Source organism: Chionomys nivalis, chromosome 25, assembly GCF_950005125.1.
Source record: "Chionomys nivalis chromosome 25, mChiNiv1.1, whole genome shotgun sequence".
NCBI lineage: Eukaryota > Metazoa > Chordata > Mammalia > Rodentia > Cricetidae > Chionomys > Chionomys nivalis.
This window is the reverse complement of record NC_080110.1, coordinates 11,034,963-11,051,526: the sequence shown is the minus strand read 5'-3', so window position 1 is coordinate 11,051,526 and position 16,564 is coordinate 11,034,963. Positions and strand designations below refer to the sequence as shown.

Genomic DNA, 16,564 nt, shown 5'->3' with positions numbered 1-16,564 from the left:
GATAAAACCAAACAGGACAGTACCAGGAGGGAGTTCCAGGAAACACTGAAATTGCCTGTGTTTAATATTCCATACTTTTATACCCCAATACAAAAAGGGGAAGAAGAGAAAACGACTGCTTTAACATGATACAAAGACAACCAGGACAGTTACTTGCTTCAATACTTCGAGACATCAAGCCATTAATTCATGAGAAAAGCATTGTCTTGTTAAGGCAGTGAACCCACCCTAGACCAAGTATCCTGACAGCAGCCGCTCTCCCTACAGCAAATCTCCTAGTTCAAAAGAAGGAGCAGAAGTATGCTTTTGAATTCTGACTTTTGGTGGAGGTGGAAATAGGCTTACATTTTTGTAAGGCTCCACAGGTATTGAACTCTCATTATAGGCAGGGCATTTTTATGAATCCTCAATATGTTATTTCAGTCTACATGGGAGCTCTGTGGAATTTGACGTTTCCTCGGTTATCAGAAGCTTAGATGAAGTTAGATAACATTAAGAAATATGAAGCACAGGGAGAATTCTAAGAATTCCCGAAGCTGACACTTAGAGGATATTCAGCCAGTCATATTGCTGCCTGCCTGAAATCTGAGATGGAGTGAATGCACTTCCTACCATGAATGTGGAGTTGGGCTTTATGATTTCAGTCTGACTCAGTGATGGCAGTATGTCTTCCCACCATCTAAAACAGTGCAGAGGATGGGGCTGGGACCTCTGTACCACGTCCTTTAATGCAGCTCAACTGACAGTAGCCGGGAACCCCAGAGTTTAGGAATCTGAGGTGCTAAGCAGTTGAGACATCACAGGCACTGGTGCAGGCATGGTTTAGGGATTGACTCAGCTGTGGTGACAGGGATGAAGGACCGATACACCTACAGGAAAGCTGTCGCAGCAGCAGCAGCAGCCTCCAGAAATTCAAGTGGAGGAGGGAGGCTAGCTCATCTCAGTAGGAGGTCTCTGTAGGGGAGCAGTCTTAGAATGCAGTTATTCAGGAGAAAGCTGTGCTTGATAGTTCCTACAAATGCCAGTTCTAGCTAACAGTCAACCCTTCCTATTTACTCTGGTATTCAGACCATGGGAAGGCTTTGCCATTCATGGGTCTGAGGCATTGGGGTCCTTGGCATGGCTGCCTGTGCTCATGTCAATACCCATTCACTTGTGATTTTATCTGCTCACTACAGGTATATAAATGTGGTATGGACTGACTCATTAAAACCTATCACCAATCTAACAAGACCATTATTGTCTACATTTAGCAGTCATGGCAGAAGAGGGTTAACCAAATTTCCCAAGGTTTCCCACAGACTGACTTTCCCACTCCAATGTTGTGTCCCAATAAGACAAATTTATTATAGAAATACTTCTGTTTCATGTCTTTTAAACTTCTTTTGCTGTTTCCCTAACACTGGATGTTTATTATGAAATAAGAATAGACTCCATTGAGCTAATTTCACCAGTGCAAGGTCTTTTGTATCTAATCTCTTGATAGAAATGGTCTTTGATTTCTCTCTTGTAACTGAGAAATAAAGACAATAGTGAGATAAAAGTCACACAGCTTCATTCTCAGTTGTCACCTAGCTTTATCTGCTCTGTTCGTGGGCTTTTCGAAATACCAAAAGCTTCTGGTAACCCTGTCCGAATCTTCATCCAAATCTCAATAGACAGAGAGGTAGAGAGGTAGATAGGTGGGTAGGTAGGCAGGTAGACAGACAGATAATTCCTAAGCCATGGACTTACTTTTTTTCTCAGCAAGCTCATAGATATATCCTGTTAAATCTGGAGATCTTTTCCTGGCCTGGTGTGGTGGTGAACTCTAGTAACCTCAGAAAGTAGAACTGAGAAGACTTTCCTAAATTCAAGGCCAGTTGGTCTACATAAATTCTACATGATCCTGAATTAGAGTATAGGCTTGAACAGACTTCACAAAGCCTCCACAGCAGAGGTGATGTTTTCAGGTGCCTGCTTTTTCCTTTCCCAGTGGTGTGAACAGGAGCAATGCGCACGGCCTTTATCTGCCTGAGCTGCTAGTGGCTCCACTGCGCAGGGTTACCTGGCACCCCTTGTGGTGAGCAATGTCTGAAAAAGTCCAGATTCACTGAGATCATGATCTACTCCATTAAGGAAAAGGTGCAGAAGTCAATCAAGTCCCTGTCGTGTGTGAACTTGAGAGAAATGTCAGGTTGCTCCGTGGTTCCCAGAACCCATGTGGCTTTCCATCCTAGAAGGTAATTCCATTGATGTGAGGTCACGATTCAGGGTTAAGTGCATTGTAAATCGTAATCAGACTTTGGATCATCAGCTCCCGAATAATGAAAGTTTTTTTATTAATTATGAGAGTTTGACCTTAGCTTAGGCTTGCTCCCAACTAGCCCTTATAAGTTAAATGAACCCATTTATATTAATCTACATTCTGCCACATGCCTCTCCATACTTTATGTCCGACTCCTTCCACCACTCGCTGGCGCATCTCATGCACCTCAGACTCTTCCCAGAGCTCCTATGTCTGCCTGAAGTCCCACTTAATCTGCTCCTGTCCAGTTATTTGCCATTCAGCTCTTTACTAAATCAAAGGTGCCTTAGCAAAGACATCTTCACAATGTGCTAAAGGATTATCCCACAACAATAAACCAAACATCACAACAATGGGCTCCAATCACAACTGGCAATTGGAGGAAACACTATTACCAAGTTCATATAGGACCCAGCTCCATCTCCAAGGCTTTCGCAAGTGAGTTCACAGAAGAAAACGAACCTCTAATATGACTGAAGGCATTCTGTCTTTAACATCAGTGCTCATTCACCCCAGAAAGCAAATGAGAGTAAACACAAGAAGTCCATTCAGATGACAAACTGCCACTCATTTTTTAAAACAATTTCTAGAACCAAGGGTCATTGTAAAAACAATGCCGACTACGAGCTTTAGAACTGAAACTGGGCACAGGAACTGAGCAAGCCCTAGGAAGAACTTATTTATGTATCACTGCATAATTTAAACTCAAAACAAGCCATTGATTTGGACCCAGAAAGCAACAGTTCTTAGCATGCATCAAAAGGGAACTTGACAAATATTAGGACAGAAGAACATAATATTTATGTTTTGCAAACTTAAAATGACCGCTTCCTTTGGAAAAGGGAAAATAATCCCTTCCCTATCTCTAATTCAAATTTCAAAATGATCCAGTGATTTGGAATTGACTTTATCATTTTAATAAAAACAAATTCAGTTATACTTTTAGAAATATAATGTTAGTATTGTGCATTTAGGTTTGAGAAGCAGACAAAAGCAAGTTCTCTGAATATTTCTCAATGACAGATTCTCATTGTTGAAGGGTAAGCGGCAGGTGGCCTAGTTTGAGCATCTGGTCTTAAAGGAGACTAATTCTGAAGGCTTCCACTGCCCACGGGATTCAACAGCTTGATACCCTACTCCTGTTTCCAGAATCAAATCTCAAAGCATTCTGCTAGGAAGTTCTGGAAAATAAATGCAAAGTTTGTGTTATTACCAGAATGAGCACCTGTCATAAAGGGAATGAATCTTCAAGACTAATACACTTGTCTGTCTCAGTCCACTGGTCTTTTAACCCTTCAGGGTTTTTTGTGATGTGGTATATAAAGATATCAATAAATTTTTTTTGGTAATGCTTTTCTCCAGAAGCAGCTGGATTTACTTCAGCAAGTTTCCTAATAAATAACAGAGTATGCTAAGGAACCTAAATTATGGTGTCTCTAGGGGCAAGCAGTGTGTATATGTGTTAGAATTTATGCTCCAAGGTGTTACACACATTTAAAAATACACTCGGAACGTCTTGGCTTTCAGAGGATCTTGAAGGAAAAGAGAAGTGGCTTAAATTTTCCAAAATTTGAACATCTCTGAGATTATAGTATGCCCTCTACTTCGGGATAGAGATAAAAGGTTTTGTCATTCCAGAGGTACAAAAAGGATCACTTAGAACTCCTGTCCTTCTTCTGATGTTTGACACTCGGGTGAGAACAGTCTTTTGAAAGTCATCAGATGTCCACTTGAACAGTCTAATTTAACTCATCTTCGACCACATGGTATTAGATGTGGGGACAGTGATGTCATTATGCCGTTCTCGGGACTGAGCGACTCCCATCCAATCTCATTCCCATGTCCACCTGGAGAATGTCCGAGTATCTTGGACTTTCTAGATGGGTACTGTCCCAGTTTGTTGAACACGTTCATTTTCATTTACTGTCAAGTTCTTATTTTCTCCCTTGTTTTGAGGGGTTTTGAAGCACGTTTTCAAAGACCGCCCAACAGAAAACCTCTTGGCGTCAATCAATAGGCACCTTCTCTAGAAAGGAAAACAAACTCTCAAGGATAAAGGGTTTCTTTTAAAAGCCAACATCTTTGCCACCTTAATAGCTTATTCGATGGCTGTAGGTTGGTGTGCAGAAGAAACCATATCTAGACCTTGCTCCAAGGTGATCAAAGGCATGAACTAGATGCTGCCCAGCTTGAACAGGCATCACAATGTAGCTATGTGCACTCAACTTTGTCCTTGTCAAGCAAGATCATTATATTTGGTTTGTTAAATCATTGCTGAAAGAGAAGGACATCCGTGAGGAACTCACCTCAAGTCTGACATACAGTAAATGGTGTTCTGTGTCAGCAAGCACCTCCTCCGGTGGCAGAGGCAATCAAGCTACCAAGTGTTTGCTGATGACGCTTTAAATACCACACACTGGACTGAGCAGAAACCGCTGGAAAATAAAATGACTCCATGTGATCCTTGCCCTCTAGTTGGGAAGTCTATCCTAATCAGTCTGCAGGGCAGCTTAAGAGTCTTTAAAAGCCTGGCAGAGGCCTAAACATGGGGGAGAGGTGAGCTCTGAGGATCAGAAAGATGGGGTTGGTCAAAAGACAAGAAGACAGGAAGATGAGGAACACAGCGGGTGATGCTAGGCAGATGCCAACCAAGAACTGACTGGTTTTTTGAGACAAGGTTTCTCCTATAGCATTGGAGCCTGTCCTAGAATTATCCCTTGTAGACCAGGCTGGCCTTGAACTCACAAAGATCCGAGTGCTGGGATTAAAGACGTGCATCATCACCACCTGGCCCAAGAACCTGACTCTTAACAGAGCACATAGACCAGGAATGCTCAGCTACCTGCCCTTCCCACTCACACTCCAGTCTTCTTAGTCTAACCTTGTACCAATCACAGGCCTACCCTGCTTCAGCCTCCCTCTTGGTAGTGAGGAATGAGTAATTGCATAAAAATGTAAACATTTCATAAAGTTGGATACAAAGTCTGTGTTCCATAAGCAGTATAATGGCGAGAGGACTGCCTGTCAGAAATAGATATTTTCTATTACACAAAATCTTGACTTGGCACCTACTAGTGAAATATTTGGGGATACAATGGTGCCTATTTATGAGAGTCTACGTTCTCATAGGTTCTGGGAGTAATTCCTTCTTCCGCACAGGCTCTGAAGGCCGTTGTGTTTGGGGGATAACTAGCACTAACAGCACTGACTGCTGTCAAATACAGAGGGGGCAGAGATGCTCAGTGTTTCTTACCCAAGAAGTTTCCATCCCTGTCTCCTTCCTGGGAGGAATACAGAGACAGTACGCTTAAAATCACCTGCAGGTGAAGAGCATTAGCTTCAGGGCCCCTCCGAATCATGAAGTCACCTGGCAGCAGACTCCTGGCTCAAACCTGAGACTTAAGATTGGGATTCCAAGTTTCTTCCCATCTTAAAGTAATAATGTAACCAAATAAACCTGTTTTTCACTTCCAGAATGTATAGTTTTCCTATTTTTGGGGAACATAACCATCCTTCTACTGTGTAAATTTACACACGCAAGCAGGAAAGTCACCTGATCATGCTTAGCTTGTTCTATGAGACCGTCTCTGAATACCGCAGCTCTTAACTGCCCAAGTCTGTCTGTCCGACTCGCACACCAAACTAGCTTACCCCACCTGCAATTTCCTGTCTGATCGGAGTGTTTAGAGTAGATGCCAAAAAGAAAACCAACAAAATACCAACAATACAAACATGTGAGACATCTTCAGTTACAATTGCAATCGGCGTTTATACTTGTTTCCCCTTTTCCACAGGGAACGTGGCCCAAATAACAGCAGCACTGCTGGCTTTACCAAGAGTCAAACTGAGGGACCTAAAATAGGTGGTAAACATTCTTACAGGTTAGGCATTCAGGTGTTTGTTCAAACTTTCTTTTCTTAACACTCATCTATGATGACAAGAAAAAAAAAAACCCATGCGCTCTAAATGCATGCCACAACTTGAGAGTTTGAGCCAGGAGAGTCTAGAGAAATAACGACGCCGCTTAGCGAATGTAAACTGCTATCCAGTCTGTCTTTAAAGCTCCAGTCTGATTCAGTCTACGAGGCATGATAGGAAGCACCAGTGGGAAAGCCACGCCCACTGCTGTGTCCCTCCTCCTCTGCAGATGTCCCCAGTGATACCAGGTTTGTACATGACCTGTAAATCGCGTATTGTATATTTCTTCCTCCAACACAATGGGCATGCTGGATACAAGGTTTCATTTCTTTTAATACAAGAAATGTATATGCTTTAGTATCAGTTTTAAAATTCCTATTCAAGTATATTCTATATTCAAGTATATTCTCCAAGTAAATGTTCTAACTTGGAAGTAGAGAACTCCAAGAGGAAAATAAACTGTCTAAAGAAAAGGATTTGTTTTCCATTTACCAGTTAGCACTTCCTCATGAGAGTTGGAACAAGTCAAGTTGTCTTGACTTCATGTTCTGAAGAATGGTGTTCGTCAGAAAATGACGGTCCGGACTGGAGTTGCGCATGCTTGTTAACACCGCAGTAGCTTCCCAGCGTCTGGCAGGATTCACAACGTCACTAGAATTATCCAGAGAAGCAACTTGAACTAATTTATCATGTGTTTCCTCCCAATACTTCGTTTTCATTCGGCCCTCTTGACTCATGCCTCCTAGACCGCATCTTTATCAGGAAGGAATATGCTAATTTCATTCAAGAGAGTAGGTCTTAGGGGTCAGACTATACCAATGAAAGTCTACACGTGTCGATTGTAGACAGGCTACCTTTTGTAATTTACAGCGCGGAAATGACAAACTTGTCAAATTTGGTTGCAGGACAGCCAAAGTCTTAGTGGGTTTATTTATAATTAAACTGAAATAAGGATAGTGACGGTGTCTGAGGTAAACACATGCGTGGTTAACCACCTGGACCAGGAGCACAGAAAGGCCATTGCGCAAGGGCCAGGCACTGTAACGGTGGAGACCCAGTCGCTACGGGAGTGCCAGTCAGTCCTGGGAAAACCAACACTAAGGGGACAGTGACTTGTGAGGGGAAGCAAGGGAGCGGAGGGAAAAGGAGGGGTGAGAAAGTATAAGGACATATCTGGACGGAAACATCGTTTCCATGAGAGCTTTAAAAATTTAACAGAAAACTGAGGGGAGTAGAAGCGAAGAGGAAAAGACACATCCAGTGAGACGGCGTCTGGATGGAGCTAAAGTAATTACATCCAAAAAGAGGCTAAACCAATTTTTGCAAGGCAAGATTTATGAGGGAATTTATGGCTATATAAATTGGCTTTAGGAAGGAAGTTTGCTTACTCATGGAGCTTTGGCAATAAACTAGATGAGGTAACTTTCGGGATTACTTTAGCCCAGAAACCACACATTTACACAAATAGGTTTTCTCTGTGAATATCATTGAGAAAGTTAGCATAAAAGTATAGAGAAAAGATAATAGCTCAAGGACTGGTCACATGGAAATACAAATTCTATACAGCACAGAAAATGTTTAATATATGATCACATGCTTTAAATGTGCATATTAAATTCCTGAGTTTAACCAACATTTGAATTAAATAGGGAAATAAATAAATCATTTGGGGACAGTCGGATACAGGAAAAATGGTAACAAAAACAGTTGGGTACTGGATCTTGACGAAAGTATCTCTAGATGTCTAGGTGGTTATTAATTGTTATATACACAGTGAAAGAAAGGATCAAATATATTTAATTTCTTTTTGGCTTTGTTAATTCTTCACAAACTTAGTCTGAATGATAGAGAACTTCTCAACCAATATGACACTAATGAATTCTTGATCGGAAACTTAATCAGTATCTTAAGTTAGGCAACATTAAGACATGGCCACTCTGTATTGAAGTGCAAACTCCTAATATTTGGTGAATTTGTTAAAAAACAAAACAACAAAAACAGCTAACAGCATGTTCTCTTTTAAAGCAAGCCAAACAATCACAGTCATAGGATAGCATTACTGGAAAGAAATGGTCTTTAATATCATCTTTGACATATTAAACCACGTGGCAAGGGTCCTTCCACTTTACATAGACCTAAACACTGTCTCGTAATATGCCAGTTGTAAGCAGGAACTTTCTAATCACTGGGATTAGAAATTACAGTATTGACTGAGCCAAACTCTTTCAGAAAATAAGGCACAACTACATGATCACAAGTATAAACAATAAAATGAACCCCAAAACTTAAAGGAGAAAATACTCATGCAAAAGTCTGTACAAAGGCTATGGATATATGACCCACCCAGTTCAGAGAAGCACAGAATGTCAGACTTGTGGCTGGACCATGTTACAGTAAGTTCATTACTTCTCACAGACACAGTGGTTTTTCAATTCTATTTTATACAATCTTACATAAATTCAGAAAGTTTATACACAGTATTCACATGTGCAACGAGAACAATTTGATCATTAAAATTCAGGCAAAGGGCAATTAAGACGCGGCAGCATGTGGCACACTGTAATGATAGATCATTCATCAAGCTTATGTATAGGAATACTAAATTGATGGCACATTTAAATCAGATAAGTTACCTGTGATTTTTCATAGCCAAAGTGCATTAAAAACTGCTAGAGTTAAGCAGGTCACGAATATCAAAATATACAGCTGTCATTTGCCTTCCACTGAGGCTAGACATCTTATGCAAATGCAAGAGTAAAAACGTAGCGGAAAGACCTCAAAACTATATAAAATATAAAATAATCGTGGAGACTTTGAAGTGGGGTGGGAACGTAAGTTTGGCAGTTGCTATCTCAGGTCACCGTAAGGAAACTATTAAACCAGCTAATTCCACTTTCAGAGGTAGTTGAACAAAATGTTGATTTGCACACTGCACTGAGGTTTTTGTGTTTCCTCCTTTTCTTTCTTCAGAAGGACTACGTCCTGTATCAGCAGCCTTGCCTGCTTTCTGTTAGAACAGCTCTGTACATACAGTTGACTGGACACAAACCAGCGCATCTTGATTTCCGTGCCGGGGTTTGCAGCTTGCAAACCTGATGCCAATACATTTTGCGTTGTAGCCAAGAACTGGGACTCTGTATGTGCCAGCTCTGACCCACAGACAACAGAACGCTACTAGCAAACATCTAAAGTATGCAGCCAAAAGGAACTCAGAAGAGGACTTTTTATTTAAACGAGAAAAATGTTAAATGTTTGTTTCTAATACATACTAAATTGGTAATAGTTAAGAAACAATGGTCTGGTATAGTAGCATGTGGGAGGGAAGCTATTTGGGACCTATGACATGAGATAGGGCAAAACAAGACTACCTAAAACACATGGTTTTATTTGCTGCCACCTGCCCCATCTTTTGTGAAGTGGAGGGAAACAAAGGGAAGGCTTCAGTGGCTTCAACTAAAGGATGAATTTTAACCCAGAATTTTCGTGAAGCAGTGCTGTGAATGTCTGCATTTTAAAAACATACATCAAAGTACTTATAAGCAAAAAACCAAAAGCATGGCACTACTTGAAAGGATTTACAATGATATAAAATGCACGAATAGCTCAGTTTATATTATCTATTTTTAATGAGGAGCCATTGCATCACTATTATATAAGCTCAAGGATGTATATTTATCCAAGTCCTGGGACTTAGTCTCCTTATCAATTACTGACGGCAGGGTTTAACTTTGCTTAATAAAGATACATGTTAGTCTCTTCTTGTTTGTATATGTTGTAAGTATGCATAATCCTGACAGCAAGTGTGTATTGTAAATTCTTTCTTGTAGATGAAATATTAGCTCTTCTTTCTCTGCTATTGTTATGAAATGACTGTACTGACTGAACGTGGAACTTCATATTTCTTCAGAAGGATAAGTTGAAAACCATATGTGGTAGGTTCAGTCTTCGGATGCTCCCCATCTCCAGGTTACAGGACGGTGAAGCTAAAGCTCAGTCCAACAGTGACAGACAGATGACCCTGACGGGGTCTAACAACCTTGTTTCTATTTTAATCATTGTTTAGGATTTCGGGGCTATACACACTCTTGTTTAGCTGTAATGTCATTAATTCCATTAGCACTGGTTGTGCAAAGTTAAAAGATTTCCCAGTTAACACGGCGCCCTCATCAGAAACATGAAGTCGGCCTTCCACCTCTTCAAGTGGTCTTTCCTTCCTATTGGTCAGAGAAAGTGTAAAGAATTCTAATCTGTTCTCAGGACTTTACAGGGTCTTCACAGACAGGACAATAGCAGTATCGGCCCCATCTTTAAAAAGGCTAAACTGCATACACAGTCACAATGAAGCTGAGCTACACTAACCAAGACTGAGTCAGGTAAGGGGCAGAAGATTCATTTGAAAAGCAAACTTCATGAAGAGGCTAGAAGAACAAAGTAAGGCTGTAGTGTGTGCTAATTCCAGAAGACTTTCCGCCAGCAGAAACAAGACCAGGCCACCACACAGTGCTGTTACCCTCCAGCTCAGGGTGGAGAGTTTTATACAATATTTTAGGGGACAGTGTGTGGGTGTCTAAAATAAGATAAAGAAATTGAAAATAATTCTAGTTTTAGAAATACAACCCTAGAAGTACCATAAAGTTAAACCATTTAATTTTACATAAGGTGTTCATCAAATCCACTTGAGAATTTAATCAATACTGCCAAAACAAAAACGATGCTTGACTTCATGGTTAGCACGTCATTTTAGCATAAACTGCATTTAGGACACTCAAGTAATCAGTGTATAAAGTAACACCATCACTGAGCCACAGACCTACGAAGGAGAAAACGGTCTTACACTCCTGTCAGAGTGAACACCAAGAGGACACATAATAAAGTCACTGTGTCATTGTGCAACAGAAAGCACAACAAATGATCCAACCATCCATACACTTTGTACATATAATTTGAGAGGAAGAAACTAAGGATTTTGTGTTCATTTGTGAATAATTAAATTATATTTAAAAAAATACATTTCTATTTTCCATCCAAAGATTATTTACATTTCATTGGCTAATTCTGACCTTGGCATGAAAGCTGTCTGGGGGATTAAATGGAGAAAAGTAATCAAAACCAAAGTCTCACAAAAATAGAGTTTTACTTGATACTGGTAACATTCCAAAATATACGCATTCCCATTTGGCCTGCTGTGCACCCAGAGTCCAAATCAACTGTACTGCAAGTCCAGCGTTAGTGTGCACTCCTGCAGCCGGGTCGCTCGTCAGCCTTGCAGGTCATTGAAACATGCATCACACACGCGGACAGGCTTCTTCGAAGAAGGGGTTAAGGCATTTTTGGCTGAGCACTCGGCGCAGAAGATATTTCCACACTGTCGGCAGTGATGCTGTTAAGACAAAAATTAAACCATTTCAAGCACAAAAGTTATAGCAAGAGCATTATAAAATACACGTCTCTTACAAACCACACCATCAAAATGTGCTAACAGATTTCAGTACATGAATTTATTTCCTATGTAATTTAAACCTTAAATTGATCAAACACTGGTAACATTCTAGGTAGCCTTCGAATGCTTGTATCCTAGAATTCCCCGAAGAACTCTAGGAGACCCGTCTTTAAAGCACTAGAGCACCCTATCAAATGGAACACTAGTCCTAGTCGCCCACCGTCTCGGGACTCTAGCTTCACTCGGAATTAAACATAAGAGAATTGTTTATACACATTTCATTAAGTCTCTGCTTTTGCTTCTTTTAAAAGAACTCGTATGCTGGGTGGTGGCACACACCTTTAATCCCAGCTCCCAGGAGGCAGAGGCAGGTGGATCTGAGTTTGAGGCCAGCCTGGTCTACATAATGAGTTCTAGGAGTCAGGCCTATGCAGAGAAACCCTGACTCAAACAAAAAACAAAAATCTCAAATATCACTGAAACACATGAGTGTGCTCTCTGCCCTCTCCCTCAGAAAACAACTGTTCAGAGGATAACAGAAAAACATGTGATGGAAACGAAAACTAAAGTCAAACTAGCAAGCACTGACTAATGTTTAGAAAATCTGTCGCTAAGAAAAGGAATTGTAAAGTTATCTAAATTATTCAATTAGTAATAAAATCGTGGGAGTCAGACAGTAGGGCATGAACCTGCTAGATCCAAAAGGCAACGGAGAAAATCCCAGCTGACCCTCCTTTCTGTTTTTCCAAGATCCAAATGGGCCAGCAAAACTCCTAAGCCCCTCCTCCTTTCTCCGTGTCCCTCTCACCACCTGAGTCCAACAATAAAGAAACCTCTTTGGTTTACTGGGGTCAGCGGAGCAAGGAGACTCGGTCCTCTGAACCAAGATTGAGTTAATGACAGTTTCGGGAGACAGTGAGCAGGGATCTGCTCTGTAGGGTCACTCACCCGTCTCACTGTGACGGAAAAGCACTTCCCACAGGCCATGCAGTTTTGTACTTCGTTGTCTTCTGCCCACTTTCTGTTCAATGCTTGCGTGTGTTTGATCTGTTTTTAAAAAGTTTTGATACATTAAAATACTAATATTTCGCAGAATGATGAATTGCTTATTTCTAATTTGTTGAAACAAAAATTTAAAAGTCAGATGCTTTAACTTCCAGTTGTCAAAATAGCTAATTTCTAAATCTGAATGACAAAATCAAATTAATAGTTTTATTCCTCAGAGACGCTGACAATTACAAAGCTCTGGCAATTTCATTCATTGTGTTACAGTAATCAATGTCTCATGATTGTGAGAGAAACCTAAACCACTTCGTTTTCTGTTCTTTTCCTTGACATGAGATCTTGACCCAGTCCAGGCTGACTTCCACCTCGAAGTAATCTCCCTACCTCTTCCTTCTTAGCGCTGGGATTAAAGTCTGCGCCAGCAAGTCTGCTTGAGATCATCTCTTTAGATACTTACCAACCGACTTGTTGTTTTGCATTCCTGAATGTTTCAATTCCCTTCTCTGTGACAATCCATGAATGATGTCACTGTCAGGTGGGAGACATCTGGAATGTCTTATATTTCATATAATCACCCAAAAAATCCATAGGCTATCTCTACATGGATAGCATTTATCTGAAAATATTTCTTCAACATGGGTTTTACTGTCATCATGGTGGTATTCAGTACTGGAGACTGAACTTGGGTCCTTGCATATGACAGGCAAATTCTCCACCCCTGAGCTACATTCTCAGCCATGAAGGCTGTTTTCTTTTTTTTAAAATATTTATTATGTATACAATATTCTGTGTGTATGACTGAAGGCCAGAAGAGGGCACCAGACCCCATTACAGATGGTTGTGAGCCACCATGTGGTTGCTGGGAATTGAACTCGGGACCTTTGGAAGAGCAGGCAATGCTCTTAACCTCTGAGCCATCTCTCCAGCCCCCTGAAGGCTGTTTTCTAAAGGCAGGAATATTTTTCCCTGAGAGAAACGGGAGGATGGGTGCAGCACCCAGCAGCGGCACCTTACCTGGAGGGACTGGTTCTCCCGGCCCAGCTCCTGCACGGCTGCGGTCGTGTTATCCAGCTTCCTCTGCAGCTCCAGAACTCTGCTCTGCAGCTTTTCTATGTCACCTTCTCCTTTAAGGCATCTTACGGGACAAATTACAAAAGAGATCATCAACATTTAAGAAACCATTAAGGACCTTTCTGGAATAGAGCTAATGGACGACTTTGGTAATTTTAAATATAATACATTAATTTCAGCTATTTAATTTCTTTTTTTAAAGTCTGATTTTTTTTTTAATGGCTGCTTATATACCTGAAGAGGTTATACACTTTCATCCATTCCATGTTTAGTGGGGAAATGTGGCATAAGACAATCTATTACTTATAAGAGGGCCAAACTAATTTTTAAATTCTTGTTTTCAAGACAGGGTTTCTCTGTGTAGCCCTGGCTGTTCTGGAATTCACTTTGTAGACCAGTTTGGCCTTCAACTCGGAGATCCACTTGCCTCTGCCTCCTGACAGCTGGGATTAAAAGCCCACAGCAGCCGCCACCGCCAGCAGGGCAAACTAATCTTATCAGGCACCAATCACCTTTCTAGCAGCGCTCTTCTTTCGTCCTGATTATTCTGAACCGTCGCTTCTAAGACAGCAATTTCACCCCGCAAGTCGTCCGTTTGCTTCTCAAGCTCACTGACTCTCCGTTGACTGGAATGCCACTCCTTCTTCACGGTGCCCAAGTTCTCATTTAATGTTGTGACCTGCATGGTAAGCTTGGCCTCGTTCTCCTCGTGTTTCTTCATTCCTGCTTCCTTTTCTTTTATTTCAGAATGCTGAGGGAAAAGAGGGAGAGCTATAGTGAGAAATAAAATTTCTACGTATTGAAATTAAAATACCAAAGATGCAAATCATACTGCTTGGAAAGGAGGCAGGAGAATGTATTACATCATACACTAAAATCCTGATTCTGCACATATGTGTGACTTAAGTAGGTTTGCTCAGATGTCATAATGCAGTAATGATGATCAGCCAGGCTACAACTGGAGACCTTGGAGTCAGGCAGAACAAAGCAATAGGCACATGCTAAGAGAAAGCAGAGGCCCTGTTGACAAGGCTACAATCTCCTGCCTCAATGCATCCTCTGTCTCATCAACCCACCAAAGCCGTAACACAAACCCTTCAGATCGACTAAAAAATTTGGCAAAGTTATCTGGTGAGATGTGGAGTCGGTTCAGTCAAGGAAAGCCAGATGCTTCCTATGAGGTAAAAATGCAATGCAGGGAAGGAAAAGCAGACTCCAGGCATCGTAATTCCAACCTGAACTGTCTACTCCCAGTCTGCAACATCACTTTGAATCAGTGTGTCCAGACACCTCCATGTCTACGGCTGTGTGGTTGCTTGCTTGTTTCTATATTAAAGATGCTTTGCTATTTATATCTAATTGGATTTTCACCTATCTAAACTAAAATGTGAATACAGAATAAAATCTTTCCTAAAACAGCAGCTATTTGAATGAAACTGATGTCTTTTCTAATTCTAGTATAAAAATGATTTCAATCAGTCTCTAGGTAGAAAATCTTCCTGGACTGATTCAAAGCTCCACTTTAAAGCATGTATCCCACCATTAAGTTGGTTCACCTACCAGCTTCGCTTCCTTCTCGGAAAACTCCTCCTTCTGCCTCTCTCCCTCCTTCTTCACCTGCTCTCGCAGCCGCCGCTGACTTTCCTTCTCCTGCTCCAGGGCCGCCTTCAGCGAGTCCACTTTGCCTTGAAGTTCTAGCTTCTGCTGAATCAAAAGCTGTTTGGCATCCTTGAGGTTTGATACTTCCTGTTGAAAAGAGCCAGAAACAATTCATCCCTGTGCCCAGGCTCATTTTCTGCTAAGTCTACACAAGCCAAAATCACTCAGGAAGAAGAAATTTCAATTGAGAAAATCCCACCCCCATGTGGCCTGTGGGAAACCTGGGAGGTATTTTCTGACTGGTGTGGGCGGGCCCAGCTGACTGGTTTCACCCTTGGGTGCTATAAGAAAGCAGGCTGAGCAAGTCACCGACCAGCGTTCCTCCATGGCTCTGCTTCAGTTCCTGTCACCAGGTTCCTGCCCTAACTTCCCTCGGTGATGGAGTGTGAACCAAGAGTCATAGAATGACACAGGCCCTTCCTCCCAGGCTGCTTTTGGTCATGGTGCCCACCACAGCGGCAGCAAGCACACTAAGACAACTTTTAACCCACCATGTCAAATGGCAGCTGAAGTCTACGCAACTTTTCACAGCACCACACACAAGTCCTGAAGCTCAGTATTTCCAACCACTGATGCGAAGGGCAAGACTATTTACTTCCTACTCGCTAGTCTTCCTCGCGGCTGATACTTTTCATGCATGTGTTAATTACGTTATCTGAAACAGATCTCTCCACCTTTCTCTCAGTTTGCTCACTTAATGTGTTTGTCAGATCATTTAGTCAGCAAACATAGCATTACACTCCGAGTATACACTGAATAAGATCCACTCTGTGAGTTACAAAATCACACTCGCTGAGGAGAAGCTGAGGGGAGCCCGAGAGAGCATCGAGCTTTCCCACGAAACTGTGTCACACTTCACAAAGCAAATGGTAGACAGTTTCTCCAACTGGAATCCTAGCTAAGCTTCTAAGGGATAAAATGTTAAAACCGTAAGATTATTGAGGAATTTAAAGAAGAAAAATAATTTAAAAACCAGACTCTCTTAAATCTAAACTCTTACAAGTCTATAAATTACTAGTAAACATAATTTTCTAGAACAGTGTTCTACTTCATCATTTCAGGTCTAAACTTATTCTGTATCTGCTTTGCTCTATTCAGTAACCAGAGAACAAAAGGAGTTTCAATATGGATATGCATATCATGCAATAAAGAAAACTCTGGCCATAGTATTTGCCAAAAACAAT

The 16,564-nt window shown here is 41.3% G+C and overlaps 1 protein-coding gene across 2 annotated transcripts in view; it reads right to left on the bottom strand.

The window, feature by feature from the left end:
* Window positions 1-8,261: 8,261 nt before the first annotated feature.
* The window catches only part of Eea1 (early endosome antigen 1), a 90,264-nt gene continuing 81,961 nt past the window's right edge, over window positions 8,262-16,564 (bottom strand). For both annotated transcript variants that reach the window (XM_057757592.1, XM_057757593.1), the window contains 5 exons: window positions 15,282-15,467; window positions 14,234-14,472; window positions 13,665-13,785; window positions 12,594-12,692; window positions 8,262-11,585 (listed from right to left, as the gene is read on the bottom strand). In XM_057757592.1, coding sequence (XP_057613575.1) covers window positions 11,463-11,585; window positions 12,594-12,692; window positions 13,665-13,785; window positions 14,234-14,472; window positions 15,282-15,467 — 768 coding nt within the window. In that variant the 3' untranslated portion in view covers window positions 8,262-11,462. The remainder of the gene's footprint in view (window positions 11,586-12,593; window positions 12,693-13,664; window positions 13,786-14,233; window positions 14,473-15,281; window positions 15,468-16,564) is intronic.